A 14,154-nucleotide genomic window follows, 5' to 3' on the forward strand; every position below is an offset into this window, starting at 1 on the left:
AGCTTACCAGTACTGCTCCCACCAGCAGCCCACACACAGCTCTGGCACTAACCTGGCCTCCGTGCATGCACAGAGACCAGGTTAGTGTTGGAGCCATGCCCCCATGTGTGGGCTGCTGGTGGGAGTGCCGCTGCTCCAGGCAGCTTTCAGCTAACTGGCGCTGGTTACCTGGAAGCTGCCTGAACAGTGGTGCTTCTGCCAGTAGCTTGTGAGCCAGCATGGTTCCGGCACTCATCTGGCCTCTGTGTGTGGGTGAAGGTCAGGTCAGTGCTGGAGTGGTGCTGTCACTGTGTGTGGGCTGCTGGCAGGAACGCCGCTACTAAGCTTTGGTACAGCTGGTGAGAAGAGACCATCTCCTTTACTTTTAAAAATCTCTTGCTGCTCCTCTCCCCCGCGCCACTCTCACCCCTATTGCCCTCACCCGTCACCGCCCTAAATGAGACCAGATCAAACCGGCGAACCTGTCTGCTGTGAACCGGGTTTGGTTTGGTTGCAAACCGTCCCCCTTTCCTCGAAGCTGGTTGGTATGCAGAGGACCTGTTCACTTCAAACTGTTTGTGCACACACCTACTATGGGGGAGAGCTGTGCGTCCTCACAGATACATTTTTAGAATATGTCAACAATTTTGTCTACTAACTGTGCAAAGAGGCACCTTTTTAAACTGGTGATTTCCTTTATTGAGCAGGGGGAGAGCAACAGGGCCTATCCATCCCCAGCACAGCATCCCTCCAGTGGCTATTACTGGTATCTATCATGTTTCCTTTTTTAGATTGTGAGCCTTTGGGGGACAGGGAGCCATTTTATTTTTATTTATATCTATGTAACCCGCTTTGGGAACTTTTGTTGAAAAGTGGTATACAGTATAAATATTCACAATAGTAGTAGAAGTCACAGTCAGCTTCAGAGATAAGCTGTACTGCTTGCTGTACCAGTGGCTTTGTTAGTCTGGATATTGGCCACTGTTTCCATTTAATAATGGCGACAGTAGCTTTTTGAAATGAATGTCTGTAAGTGCCCTTAAGTTATTCAGATATTCCTAGTGACTGAAAAAGAGTTTTGCCAGCATTAGGTCCCAAGTGCTGATGGCTATTTTAAAGGGTCAAACAATACATGATGCATGAATAAGTTCCACTTTGTTTTTAAAAGGTTAAAAACAGCAGAAGATCCTGATCAAGTTTGAATCAGGACTATGCTGTGAGCAAGACTTAACCCTTTCTTCATTTACAATTTCCTCAGTTAAAATAATCTTCAAGTTGCTATTGGCCCCAAGGGGCAGAAAACACTGTTACCCATATCGGCCTGTATTCCAGCTCCTCAACAGGGCAAACAGAAGCTTTAGAGAGCTTGTTTTTCCTCAGGAAAATGGTTTGAGGGGAAAGGGTTAATTTTATTTATTTATTTTTACATTTATATCCCGCTCTTCCTCCAAGAAGCCCAGAGCGGTGTACTACATACTTGAGTTTCTCTTCACAACAACCCTGTGAAGTAGGTTAGGCTGAGAGAGAAGTGACTGGCCTAGAGTCACCCAGCTAGTATCATGGCTGAATGGGGATTAATCCCCCTCCCACAGCCCCATTTTCCGGATCCAAACTGGAGCCACTTGCATCTTCTATTAACTCTTTAAAAAGCACGAGAGAATCTACGCTTGAGCCTCCTGTGCTGTGTTTGGCCTTTAGAATCCCAACAGTCTTCAAGAAAGATCAAGGCAAAAACATAGTGAGGTCAGAGGAAAGAGACATCAGATTACCTGAGGATTTCTGCTGCCAAGTGAGTCATGTCTTCATGGAAAACATATGGTGGATTGCTGATTATAGTGTCCACTAAACCCCAGGGCTGTAGACATTCCCAAGAACCTACATCGAAGGAAGGACCAAAACAAAACTTTATGCATCATAACGTGCTAAAAAATTACTCCTCAAATTAAATGTGTGTATTCCCTCAGTTGACATATGCCATCCAACCTGCCATTTACTTGCATGCCCTATCCCCCTCAGATAATCAAGCACATGGAAAAACAAACCACCCAACAACAATCCAGCCATATAAAAAGAAAAGTGCATACCAATTTTTAACCAAACTGAAAACTATTCAGTTGAGCCTTCAAAAATAAAAATAAAAATACAGTACTCAGTAAGGTGTTGTGATTTTACAATGTGGATTATGAGAGCTACAATGGGGTAATCTTCCTCTTAGTATTTTACCAACGAAAAGTAGAGATGCTTTTTTAATAAAATGCTGCCCACAGAAGAACATTTCCCAGCAAAACATTTCCCAAAGCTCATGAAACACACTGTGGTTTTCAAAAGTCAAGTTGTGGCTGCAGCTCAATCTGCTTCATTTAAAAAATCTGGCAAAATGGCACCTTCGAAGTTCTATGAGGACTTTTTAGTCAATGAACTAGGAAAATAACTTTTTTTACTAGAATAAAAGGAACAGTCACTAGAGCAGAAGCAAGTTAAGAACCCCAGCATTCCAGTTGTTCACCAGGTCAGCAACCTTCTCAAGTTCCAGCATGCACTGAAAATACTGCACTGCTGGCGAGCACCACAGAAGGTCTCAGGCTTGATTGTTTTGCAAGAGAACAAATGCAATCCTTGAAATAATATATGAGCTTTTCATACTGTACCTCCTTATTTTTCCACCAATGTATAAATGCCTAGTGTAACCTTATAATGAAGACTACCCTTTCTGATGCTCAATATGTTAATGATGCATTTTGAGACACTGCAAACTGAAATGATAGTATTAATTGATTAAGTGCTATCAAGTCGGTGTCGACTCTTAATGAACACATATATAGATTCTCTCCAGGATGATCTGTCTTCAACTTGGCCTTTAAGGTCTCTCAGTGATGCATTCATTGCTGTTGTAATCGAACCCATACACCTTGTTGCTGGTCATCCTCTTCTTCTCTTTCCTTCAACTTTTCTCAGCATTATGGACTTCTCAAAGGAGCTGGGTCTTTGCATGATGTGTCCCAAATATGATAGTTTGAGCCTGGTCATTTGTACCTCGAGTGAAAATTCTGGGTTGATTTGTTCCATGTTCCATTTGTTTGTTTTCCTGGCTGTCCATGGTATCCTCAAAAGTCTTCTCCAGCATCAAAGTTGAAAGCGTCAATACCTTTTCTATCTTGCTTCTTCAAAGTCCAGCTTTCGCATCCATAGAGTATCATGGGAAAAACCACTGTCCGAATGATTCTAATCTTTGTAGACATAGACATGTTATGGCATCTAAATATTCTTTCCAAGGCCTTCGTTGCAACCCTACCAAGTGCTAGTCTGCAGCGTATTTCTTGACTGCTGGATCCTTTACTGTTGACAGTCGATCCTAAAAGGCAGAAGCTATCCACCACTTCAATGTCTTCATTATCAATTCTGAGGCTGGTCGCTGTACTTGTCATTAGTTTAGTCTTCTTTACATTTAGTAATAGTCCTATTTTTTTACTGTGCTCCTTGACTTTCATTACTAGAGCTTGCAGATCATCTGCATTCTCAGCTATCAGAGTGGTGTCATCAGTGTAGTGCAGGTAATTGATGTTTCTATAGGGAGGAGAGCTGGTCTTGTGGTAGCAAGCATGACTTGTCCCCATAGCTAAGCAGGGTCTGCCCTGGTTGCATCTGAATGGGAGACTTGATGTGTGAGCACTGCAAGATATTCCCCTCAGGGGATGAAGCTGCTCTGGGAAGAGCAGAAGGTTTCAAGTTCCCTCCTTGGCTTCTCCAAGATAGGGCTGAGAGAGATTCCTGCCTGCAACCTTGGAGAAGCTGCTGTCAGTCTGTGAAGACAATACTGAGCTAGATATACCAATGGTCTGACTCAGTATATGGCAGTTTCCTATGTTCCTACCTCCAACTTTAAAACCATGCTCATCTTCTTCCAATCCAGCTTCTCTCAGCATATACTGTAATCAGCATATAAATTGAATAAATAAGGAGAAAGTATACAGCCTTGTATACAGTATATTCAGTATACAGTATACAGAAGCCAATACTGGCTACTGTGGGCTCTAGGTTGCTGCATGGTGTCCAGCCCTGCAAATGTTAGATCCTCTTCCAGCAATCTTGTATTTTCATGCATGAGAAATTCCATCATACCATTCAAAATGGGCAAATACAAAAAGGGACTCACTAGAAGAGATGTCAAGATGAAGGATCTTTAACCTCTCTTGCAAATGTAACCTGTGGAGGTGAGATCAAACAGAACTAATCATAAGATATTGAATGAACAATGTATTCAAACCCATCACACCCCAAACACAAGTAAAAAACACTACAGTGAGCGGCACAAAATTTCTCTAATCTCAACAGTGTGGAGTAATCATCTGGTTATCTTAGTACAACAAATTCAGATCAACTTGTGCAGTCAACCTACCACATGCAGAATGTTTATGAAGCAATTTGTAAAGCCTTCAAAGAGATGAGAGCTAGCGGTGTGCATGTGCCCTGCGCGGCGCGCACGCTCGTCTCTGACACTGCCCTGCGCGCCCCGCATACGTCACGGCGTGCGCACAGCAGCGTCAGAGACGAGTGCGCGTGCCGTGCAGGGCGCATGCGCGCCGCTAGCGCTCGTCTCTTTGAAGGCTTTACAAACAACGACGGGGGCGGATTTTTCAAATGACACAGCGCCGGAGGGGGAAGAGTGGCGGGGAGTAAGTACTACCCCCCCCACTTAAAGCAACAGTCCCCCGCCCATCCGGACCGCCGGACCTGTCCGGCGGTCTTTTGAATTGTGCCGGACCGAACCATGCACACTCCTATAGAGTAGTATCGGGACATGTCTACTCGCCAATTTAGGAGGTTGAAGGTCTGGATCATTTAGGTTGGAGACTAAAGAGTTAATATAGAAATTAAATAGAGATGGGGCAAAAATACAACCTTCCCATACCCCAGCTGGGATAATTAAATTGAAAGCAGAAGGAACCCTTGCTATAGGGCACGAGCCCAAATGCCAAAATTTAGCCTGGTTCTCAAGTTTGGAGGCGCCGATCAAGTCAGCCCATTCCACTTTCTTGGCCTGTAATTTCTTATTTCTCAATAATTTCTTATACTACTTCTTCAAAGTTACTAAGGTCTGGGCCGAGATATTCGTGGGGCCCACAGTGTAAGATTTAAATGTATGGACTAACTTTCTTTTGGCCTCTAGACAATTGTGCTCAAACTAGGTATAGGAGGTATCTTTAACAGTCTTATTGGAAATGGGAATTGTATTGTCTAGAACTGGCATAAGTAGATCAACCAGACGCTTATATAGCTCTAAAAAAAAAGGTGTCAGTGCCATTAGGCTGACCTACAATTAGGTCCGCCCAAAGGTTGGAAGCCACCGCTGACAACAGAAGTGTATCAACACGTTGTTGTAGGGCCAAGGACCATTTCACCCTAGGGTTTGGCTTTTTTAAAGCCAAACTTTGGGTTACGGCCCATTTGACCCACGAATATACCCCTTAGGTTCTGGCAACCTAGCTAGCTAGACCTGGCTCCTCTTCATTAATGGAAGCCTGGCAACCCTCAAGATGGGCCAGCTCCCTCCATATCACAGACAACGTCAAAGGGGAATGATCACTTTCAGACTGAGTAATCATCTGAAAATCCCCTAAAAATGGTAATAAATTGCGGGATACTGCCACATAGTCTAAAAGAGAAAGATTTAAACCTGCCCAGTGAGTAAATTCAGCCGGGAAGTCAGTGGCTGTGGCCCCATTGAGTAGATGGAGATCTGCCCTTCTAAAGGTCTTAATAAGGTTTAAACCCGAAAAGTTCCCCAAGAGATCTTTAGATTTTCTAGAGAGGAGGGGGAAAGGAATATCATAGGACGAAGAGCACTGATGAAATTTAGCAAAAAGGGAATTATCATCCAGACCAATCCTGGCATTAAAATCCCCTGCTACGATTAAATGAGAGTCATGATAATTCAACTGAATCTCATTAATGAAAGTCTCTAGTCTCTGCCAAACCACTCCAATTTCTGCATATGTTCTGGTAGGTGGGATATAGACATTCATCAGTACAACAGAAGTATCTCCAATGTCAACCCGGACTGCCATAGCAAAGTGGTCCAGATTGCCAAGATGGAGAGACCTGAATTGAAGCGTGGTAGAAATCAATACAGCCAAACCTCCTTGAGGCCTACCTCTAGCCCTCCCCGCAATCGCACCCAAGGACAATGACTTATAGCCAGGCAAGTACAGCTCTTTTTGAGCCCAGGTTTCTTGGATTAGAATAATGTCAAATCCGGAGATGAACCGGAACAAATCAGGATCTCGTAGCTTGGACTCCCAACCGGCCAGGTTCCAAACACAGAAACGGATTTCATCATGCAGTGGTAACAGTCAGGCTGGGGGGAGAGAGGTGGTATTGTCAGGAGACCCCTCCTCCTGGAGAGTAGACTCCTCAGTATTCTTCACTTGGCTATGAGAATCATTTCGCACTGGAAGATTATGATCATCTGTGCAAAAGATAGCTAAACAGTCAGAAACCCAGCTGGATCTTGGGTGTGGATCCTTTGGGCTCATTGTAAAAGATGGAAAAGAAGTTGGAGCCAACAAAGCCGAAATAGGGCCAAAATGAGGATCAAACGAAAGGCCAGCCAGGTGGTTGGGGGCAATTTGACTAGCTTCTTGTAAGGCGAGAGTGGCTTGCTTTATAAGGGCAGGGTTCTTCCTTAAATCACAGAAAGGTTGTGAGTCAGTTAGATGACTTTCCTTATCATGATACTCCGCTATGTTGTTTGTTTTCGCTGGGATCTCAGGGGCCAGGGGCAATGGAGGAACATTTGTGTTCTCCCCCAATATGGCTAAATCGTCCGCTATATTCGTAAGTGTATCATGTAAATTAATTAATGAGAGAGAGAGCGTATCCATGAGCTGTTGTTCATCAGTGGTGTCTGAAGACTGCAGCAGGAGCTGTAACTAAATCCACTGGCTGAAAAATGCGTTCCAAAAGTTTGTTGCTTGGATCTTTGTGGTGAGAATGACCTTGCTTGGGCACTGAGTCACTGCTTGGGCTAATGATGGTTTTTTTCCACACTTGGATAAGGGGTTTGCAGGATAACAAGCTGAAGGCTGAGTTTTTAACCCCCTTGTGACCAAAGACAATATGCTAGTATTGGCAAAACATCTCTGGGGTTTTATCCCAAAACGCCCCAAATAGCTTGAAATGTGATGTAATAACCTTGGTAACCATGCTGATTTGCAGGGCAGTATTAGTCTTTGATAGTTACCCATATCAGGCAAAAAATAATATGAGACAAGGTCTCTGCTTTGAATCTCCCACCGAGTTAATTGCCTAATGGAATGTAGGATCGACATTTTATGGGATCATTTGTCACGGTTAAGTGAAATACGAGCAACTTGGAGGCAAACACAACAAGGCTGTAATTGGTAATTAACTGTATTAGGGATCAAAGGAAAAGATAGGCAGCTGGTCGGCTGAGACTTCACATTATGGCTGTCCTTTACTTTATCATCATCCTCATAGACAAGGGAGTCCCCCGGTATCCTTCTCACTAGGCGTGCCTCAATAGAATCAATTTTACTCTCCAGCCGACTCAGGCACTTCGTAATATGTTGGAAAGTGCCGGCAGTAAGATTACAATATTGTAAGAGAACATTTCCATTATCCTTGCTGGTGTGGGACGGAAATCTGCGTTCACTCTGTAATCCATCATCCGTTTCCCCCGTGAGGCTCTCAGATGAGAAATTTGCTTCTTCCAGGAGGACAGATCTGTTTTGTAAGGGAACAGGAGACGCAAGACTTACTTTTTCGGTGAAGAAACAGTCTATTCTAGATTGTTTGGAGAGTCTCTTCTGCTCCACTGGGGCAACAGGACTTGTTCTTTGTCTTTTCTTCTTTCTCATCCTTCACAGTCAGATGGTAATTATCTTGGCGGTTTTAGAGGCTTAAAAATCAGCCCTGGTGTTTGAGTAAGATAAGCTGCTCAATTAAATTTTAAATCATAAAACAATGAGATAAAAAGCATTAAAGGGAAGAAACGCAAGGAGCTCATTAAAATTTCTGCTGTCCGGCATCCATGTTGAGCTCCTCTCACTGAAACATTTAATATACCGCCCACTCTGAAGACTCTGGGTGGTGTATGGAAACTTACAGAGCAAGACAGCATTAAAATTACATTCTAAATTAAAAACTAAAGTAACTAACAAAAAGAAAAAACCAAATAGGTAAACTACAGGGTAATAGCCTGGCGAAAAAGAAAAGTCTTTAATAGAGATTTAAAAATCAATAAGGAAGGAGCTAAACGAATCTGAAGGGGAAGGGAGTTCCAGAGAAGTGGGGCAGCAACCGAAAAGGCCCTTTCATGGGTCCTAGCGCCCCGAACCTCTCGGAAATCATGGACTGATAAAAGGGCCATTTGAGAAGATCTGACTGGATGGGATGTAACTGGATAGAAGAGGCGGGTCTGTAGGTAGACAGGTGCCAAACCCCGCAAGGCTTTGAAGGTCAAAACCAGGACCTTAAATTGAACTCAGTAGCGAATAGGCAACCAGTGCAATGACCGCAGGAGAGGTTTTACCCTGTCATATTTTCTGGCACCCATGAGTAGGTGAACTGCTGCATTCTGGACCCATTGTAGCTTTTCGATCATCCTCAGAGCTAACCCTAGATAGAGAGCGTTACAATAATCTAAGCGGGAGATAACCAGGGCATGGGTCACTGTCATTAATGCCTGCCGATCAAGGTAAAGGTGTAATTGGCAAATCAGATGAAGCTGGGCAAAAGCACTTCTGGCTGCATCCTCCACCTGCTGTTCAAGCAGGAGGCACGAGTCCAAAAGGACCCCCAAATCACAAACAAGCTCCTTTGGGGGCAGCGCCACCCCATCTAGAACAAGGTTCACATCCAGCTATTGGCCGGTACGAGGGCTGAGTAAAAGTAGTTCAGTCTAAGTGGGATTCAGTCTGAGCTTATTTTGATTCTTCCAGACCATAACAGCTTCCAGGCATCGAGTAAGCACAGAAACAGCATCCCCAGAGTGGTCTGGGATGGCAATATAAAGCTGAGTATTATCAGCGTATTGATGAAATCTCACCCCAAACTGGGAAATGACCTGACCTAGCTGCTCCATATAGATGTTAAAGAGGACAGGGGCAAGAATTGAACCCTGGAGAACTCCATAAAGGAGTGGCCATGGGTCAAAGCATCTGTCCTCAATGCATACTGACAAGACACGCCCGCTAAGGTAAGAACAGAACCACTGTAAGACAGTGCCCCCGATACCCAACCCACACAGGTGGTCAAGAAGGACAGCATGATCGATAGTGTCAAAAGCCGCTGAGAGATCTAAAAGGACTAGGAGAGAGAGACTACCCCTGTCAAGGTCCCGAAGAAGGTCATCTACCAGAGCGACCAGTGCTGTCTCTGTGCTATGCTGAGGCCTGAAACCCAACTGATAAGAATTAAGATAACCAGTTTCTTCCAAGACCCTCTCAAGCTGGGCACATACAACCCTCTCTAACACCTTCGCTAAAAAAGGGAGGTTGGAGATCGGTCTATAGTTCTCAAGGACCTCAGGGTCCAGGGTGGGTTTTTTCAAGTGAGGACGAACTATCGCCTCTTTAAGGGCTGCTGGCACGAAACCCTCACGTAAAGAGGAGTTAACCAACTCCCATAGCCAAGAATTAACATTCCCACCAGCTGTTCTAACCAGCCAGGAGGGACAAAGGTCCAAGCAACATGTTGCCACACCCATATCCGAGAGAATCGTGTCCATATCCTCTACCAACTCAAAGGTGCCCAATGTAACGTCACAAGGCGGAATCTTCTCTATCTGATCAGATCCTATAGAGGTAGAGTCCAACTCTAGCCAAAGGCGGGTGACTTTATTAGCAAAGAATCGAGCAAATTGATCACAGTGGCCAGGTTGAACATCTACCGGATCCACTCTCTTAAGAAGGGAGCGGGTAATCTGAAATAAGGCTGCTGGATGAGAGTCAGCTGATGCGATAAGAGCAGAGAAATAGTGAGATTTTGCCACTCTTATCACCCTAGAATATTCCCAAATATGAGCAAGTACTCGCATTCGGTCCTCTTCAGCACCAGTTTTCCTCCAATGGCGTTCCAAGCATCTTTTGGTCTGCTTCATCTCCCTAAGCTCCGCAGAGAACCAAGGGAGCCAGGATCCACAAACATTAAGAGGACGCTTGGGAGCTATTTCATCTAACACCCTCGTGGCCTCAGTGTTCCGAGATTCCACGAGCTGTGTTGGAGAAATGCCCACCAGATTGCAAGGAATATCCCCAAGAGCCTCCTGGAATCTGACAGAATCCAAAAGGCGCCTGGGGTGGACCATCCATGTTGTAATGCTGTCCCGGTGGAGACAGGGGGCAGCTACAATCTGCATATTAACCAGAAAATGATCGGATCATGGCAGGGGAGAGATGACAATGTCTCCCATGACCAGATCCGCCTGCCACTGCCCCAAGAGAAAAACCAAGTCCAAGGTATGCCCACCCACATGAGTCGGGCCCAAAATTATCCGAGATAAGCCTATGATAGCCACAGAGCTCATGAACTCCCAGACCACCGAACCCCCATCAGGAGCTGGAAGACTGAAATCCCCCAGAACCATAAGTCTAGGGGTAGTAATCACCAGCCCCAACACCAAATCAAGGAGCTTGGAAAGGGCAGCAGATGGACAACAAGGAGGTCGATAAACCAAGTTTCTCATGTCAACCCCCGACTTACAGAAAGATATTCGCACCCCGTCACCTGTAGAGTAGGACCCCTGATCAACATAAGATCTTCTTTAAAAATCATCGTGACCCCCCCCACACCGGATCATGACCTCAGGGACGATGAAACACAGAGAAGCCAGGTGGGCACATCTCAGTGAGGGGAACACCCCCATCTGGATCTAACCAGGTCTCAGTGATGCAAGCCAAATCTGCCTGTTCATCTAAAAAGGAGATCAAAAATGGAAGATTTATTACAGTCAGATCTGGCATTAAACAACAGCATCCTGAGACCATGGGTGGCTACAATCTGATCACTAAGACCGGAAAGAGAGGATTAGTTTATATTAAACACTATAAAATTAAGTGGAAATTAACTAAAAACAAGCCTCAGTTAAAACCAAATTTAAAGTTTTAAAGTTTTAAAATTTCTTAAGGCAGTTCACATGATCATCACTAGGGTAGGAGAAACATCCTACTTTAATTTGGGAAACAGGCCCAACTCCAATTTTTGATTGTATGTTAGATGATACAATTTTTGATTGTATGTTAGGGTTGGAGGCAGGGAGCTTGATGGTGAGTCAAGCCCCAGCTGGGTCAGATGAGATGCCCTACCCGGATTCTGCCCCCAGCTTCGGAATGAGATAGGCCAGAAAATCATCCCCCAATGTTGATCGTGTGAACTGCGGGGTTATATGAGTGGAGAGAACAGCTATTTGGCAAGCTCCTACATGACTGATATTATAACAAAGTCAGTGGTAGCATTTAGGAAACAAGTCTCATAACAATGTCCCAGTTCTCACTATCAGGAATCTTAAGCACAGGGCAGCTCCAGACTGCCTAAGAATGAAGAGCCCCATATCCATATCCATCAATCTGCAACTACATGCCTTTAGGTGATATACAGGTGTGGTACTCATTAGCAGAGAATGGGTCTTGCACAAGTCTTGCCTAAAGGTAAGCCCTAACATTATAACACATAAGCTTTAAAAGGGAGGGAGAGCTCACAATGGCTGAGATTGGAAGATAACATGGCTTAACATGCTGGCCTCGTGGAAAATAGCTGCAGGGGCACAGGTCTTGGAAGCCTCTCAAGGCTGTAACTAGAAATGAAAAGGAGAATTTGTAATGCTCCATACTTGCTTCCCACCAGAAGCAGCTTCTCTGTTCTGATTCTGCTGTGTTAGCAACTAGGGAGACAGTTTGCCTGCCTGTGATAGTTTGCCTGCCTGCATCCAGAAATGTGAAAATTCAGGTGGCTCCTCTGCCATGTGCATCACTGTCAGGAAAGGCCCACATTTAAGAATCAAATGGCGTCAGCTCTGCCACCATCACCACATCTCTCAATGCCAACACCATCAAAATTTGAAGGAGATTTTCATTCCGCAGGGTTGTTATCCCAAGACAGTGAACTCCTGGGTATGTTTTTGCTGTATACCCTTCTGCTGCCCATCTTGGGTCATTTTATCTGACCACTGTTTTATTCCATGATTAAAGAAGTGCAGGCTGAGAGCCCGGGTTAGCAACCTCTTATTTCAGTGTTTAAGTTACCAAATTCAAACAAACAAAAACAAGGCTGATTACACAATCCCAGGACTGTGAAGTCTTTTTGGCCTCACAGACCCTAAGAGCTTTTGGTGCTGTATGTTTGACTCAGCACTGATCAGAGTAGATAGTATTAAGAGTGAACAATAGTCTAACTCCAGATAGGGCAGTTCCACGAGTTAACTATAAGTTCTAGTGTAACTGTTGGACCAGCAACCCCATTGTTGTGATCAGTCAGGAACAGCTTTTCCTTTTCCCCTAAAGAGTGAACTGGAAGTGAACCCTGTCCGTCAGGCAGTGACCTATAGGAATCAGCCACTTAGCACATGGTGACCGGGACCTAGAGGGGCCTTGAGGCAGGAAGTGAAGAGGTTCTTTGTTCTCATTCAGTTGGAGCCAGGCAGGAGATGAGAGAAGACGGATGGAAGGCCTAGTAGGGGAGCAATGGAGTTTGCGCCTCATGGCAAAAACTAGCCTGAATAACTCTCTCAGGGAAGGACATCTACAGATCCTTGGGATTGGGGATTGCAGGAAGCTTGAATTCTCTCCTAGAGTTTGGGGTGAGTTTCAAGGGGGAAAGAAGCCAGGGTTTCTGGGCTTCTGAAGAGTTTAGTGAGGGAACAGTTTGTTAGCTTACTCATGTTAGATTTCATTCTTTTTGTGCTACTGTCTTACAACTGGTCTATTGTGTTTTATTTTGTAACGTAAGAATGTTGTACCTGTGCCCTTTTTATCCATCCAGGCCACTACAAAAGTCTCTGTAACCTTTAAAGGTGCTTTTAAAGGTTCCTATCAACTGGGATGCTCTTTTTGGATTATTCTTGAAAGTACTGAGTGTTCCTTTTTTAAAAAAATCTATAACTGAAGCTTCTAGAGCCTCAGACCAAAGCAGTCTATAGTCTTTTAAATAAAGTTTTCTCTCTTTATTCTTTGTAATTTTACGTGCTTTTGAGTGGATTTTTAACTCAGGAAAAATGGGTTTTACTCTGGTGCAAATGCGTCTCAAGGTTAATTGTTTAGCAACCTACCAAGTTTGCTCTTCACGTGCAGACTGCATATGGGAGGTTTTTGTATTTTTCCATTGGCAAAAGAGGATGAGAGTCTCCCTGGACACTCACCCAAATTCAAGGAGGAGTTAAACTCTGTAATTTGGGTGTGGTGGCAGCAATTATCAATAAACAGTTAGGTTTTAAAGGCCTTTGTTGAGCAAACATAGAGGAAATGAATCCGCATTTTTCTTTCCACCATGTGGACTTGCTCTGAGACAAAGAGGGGCTTCTCACGATCAGGCAAAAGCAGGCTAAGGGAGCCTAGCCCGCTTTTGCCTGATCGTCTGCTGCCACGGGAGCTGTGTGGCTCCCGGCAGCAAACCTTCCTATTTCCCCCTCCCCTTAGACAAGGTTAGTGGAGCTTTTCAATCATGTGTTGCCACGGCGCAGCTCCACGTCGCGGCAACACACAAGGAGACCCCTGCTGGGAGGCTGAAACAAGCCTCCCAGCCCTGGGGGTCTCTCCCCGTACTTGTGCAGAGAATCCTGGAACTTCCAGGGGCCGCGCGCCATTCGCCAAGTCTCCATTCATTACACCCATATTCTGGTTAGGCCAGTGTCGCACCTACATTGGTGCCATGTAGTCAGGATCCTATACCAGTTCATCATATGACAGAAGGAGTAAAAAAAGCTGGAAAAACCAACCAACCAGTGAAAGGCACAGCCCCATGAGGTGCTGCCCCAGTGCCCTTGGCTACATTGCCAGCAATCACCAATCACAAGGCGACAGACATGCCAATGATGTCCCCATGTTGGTCAGGGGTGGAAGCAGCCAATCTATGCACAGCAATGTAGACATGTTCCAATAACATCAGCGCATCCCACTACACACACACACACCACAGTGCCATCTTTTGCATGAATTATGGTGG

General features: G+C 44.8%; 1 protein-coding gene across 4 annotated transcripts in view; it reads right to left on the reverse strand.

Moving 5' to 3' along the window:
- Positions 1-14,154, reverse strand: part of HEMK1 (HemK methyltransferase family member 1) — a 68,599-nt gene that overhangs the window by 21,669 nt on the left and 32,776 nt on the right. For all 4 annotated transcript variants that reach the window (XR_008316995.1, XM_053299905.1, XM_053299906.1 and 1 more), the window contains 2 exons: positions 4,133-4,182; positions 1,749-1,854 (listed from right to left, as the gene is read on the reverse strand). Coding sequence is in view for 3 of the 4 variants with exons in the window: in XM_053299905.1 (XP_053155880.1) it covers positions 1,749-1,854; positions 4,133-4,182 (156 nt within the window). In the remaining variant the exon portion in view is untranslated. The remainder of the gene's footprint in view (positions 1-1,748; positions 1,855-4,132; positions 4,183-14,154) is intronic.

The sequence above is a fragment of the Hemicordylus capensis genome, chromosome 2 (genome assembly GCF_027244095.1).
Source record: "Hemicordylus capensis ecotype Gifberg chromosome 2, rHemCap1.1.pri, whole genome shotgun sequence".
Lineage (NCBI taxonomy): Eukaryota > Metazoa > Chordata > Lepidosauria > Squamata > Cordylidae > Hemicordylus > Hemicordylus capensis.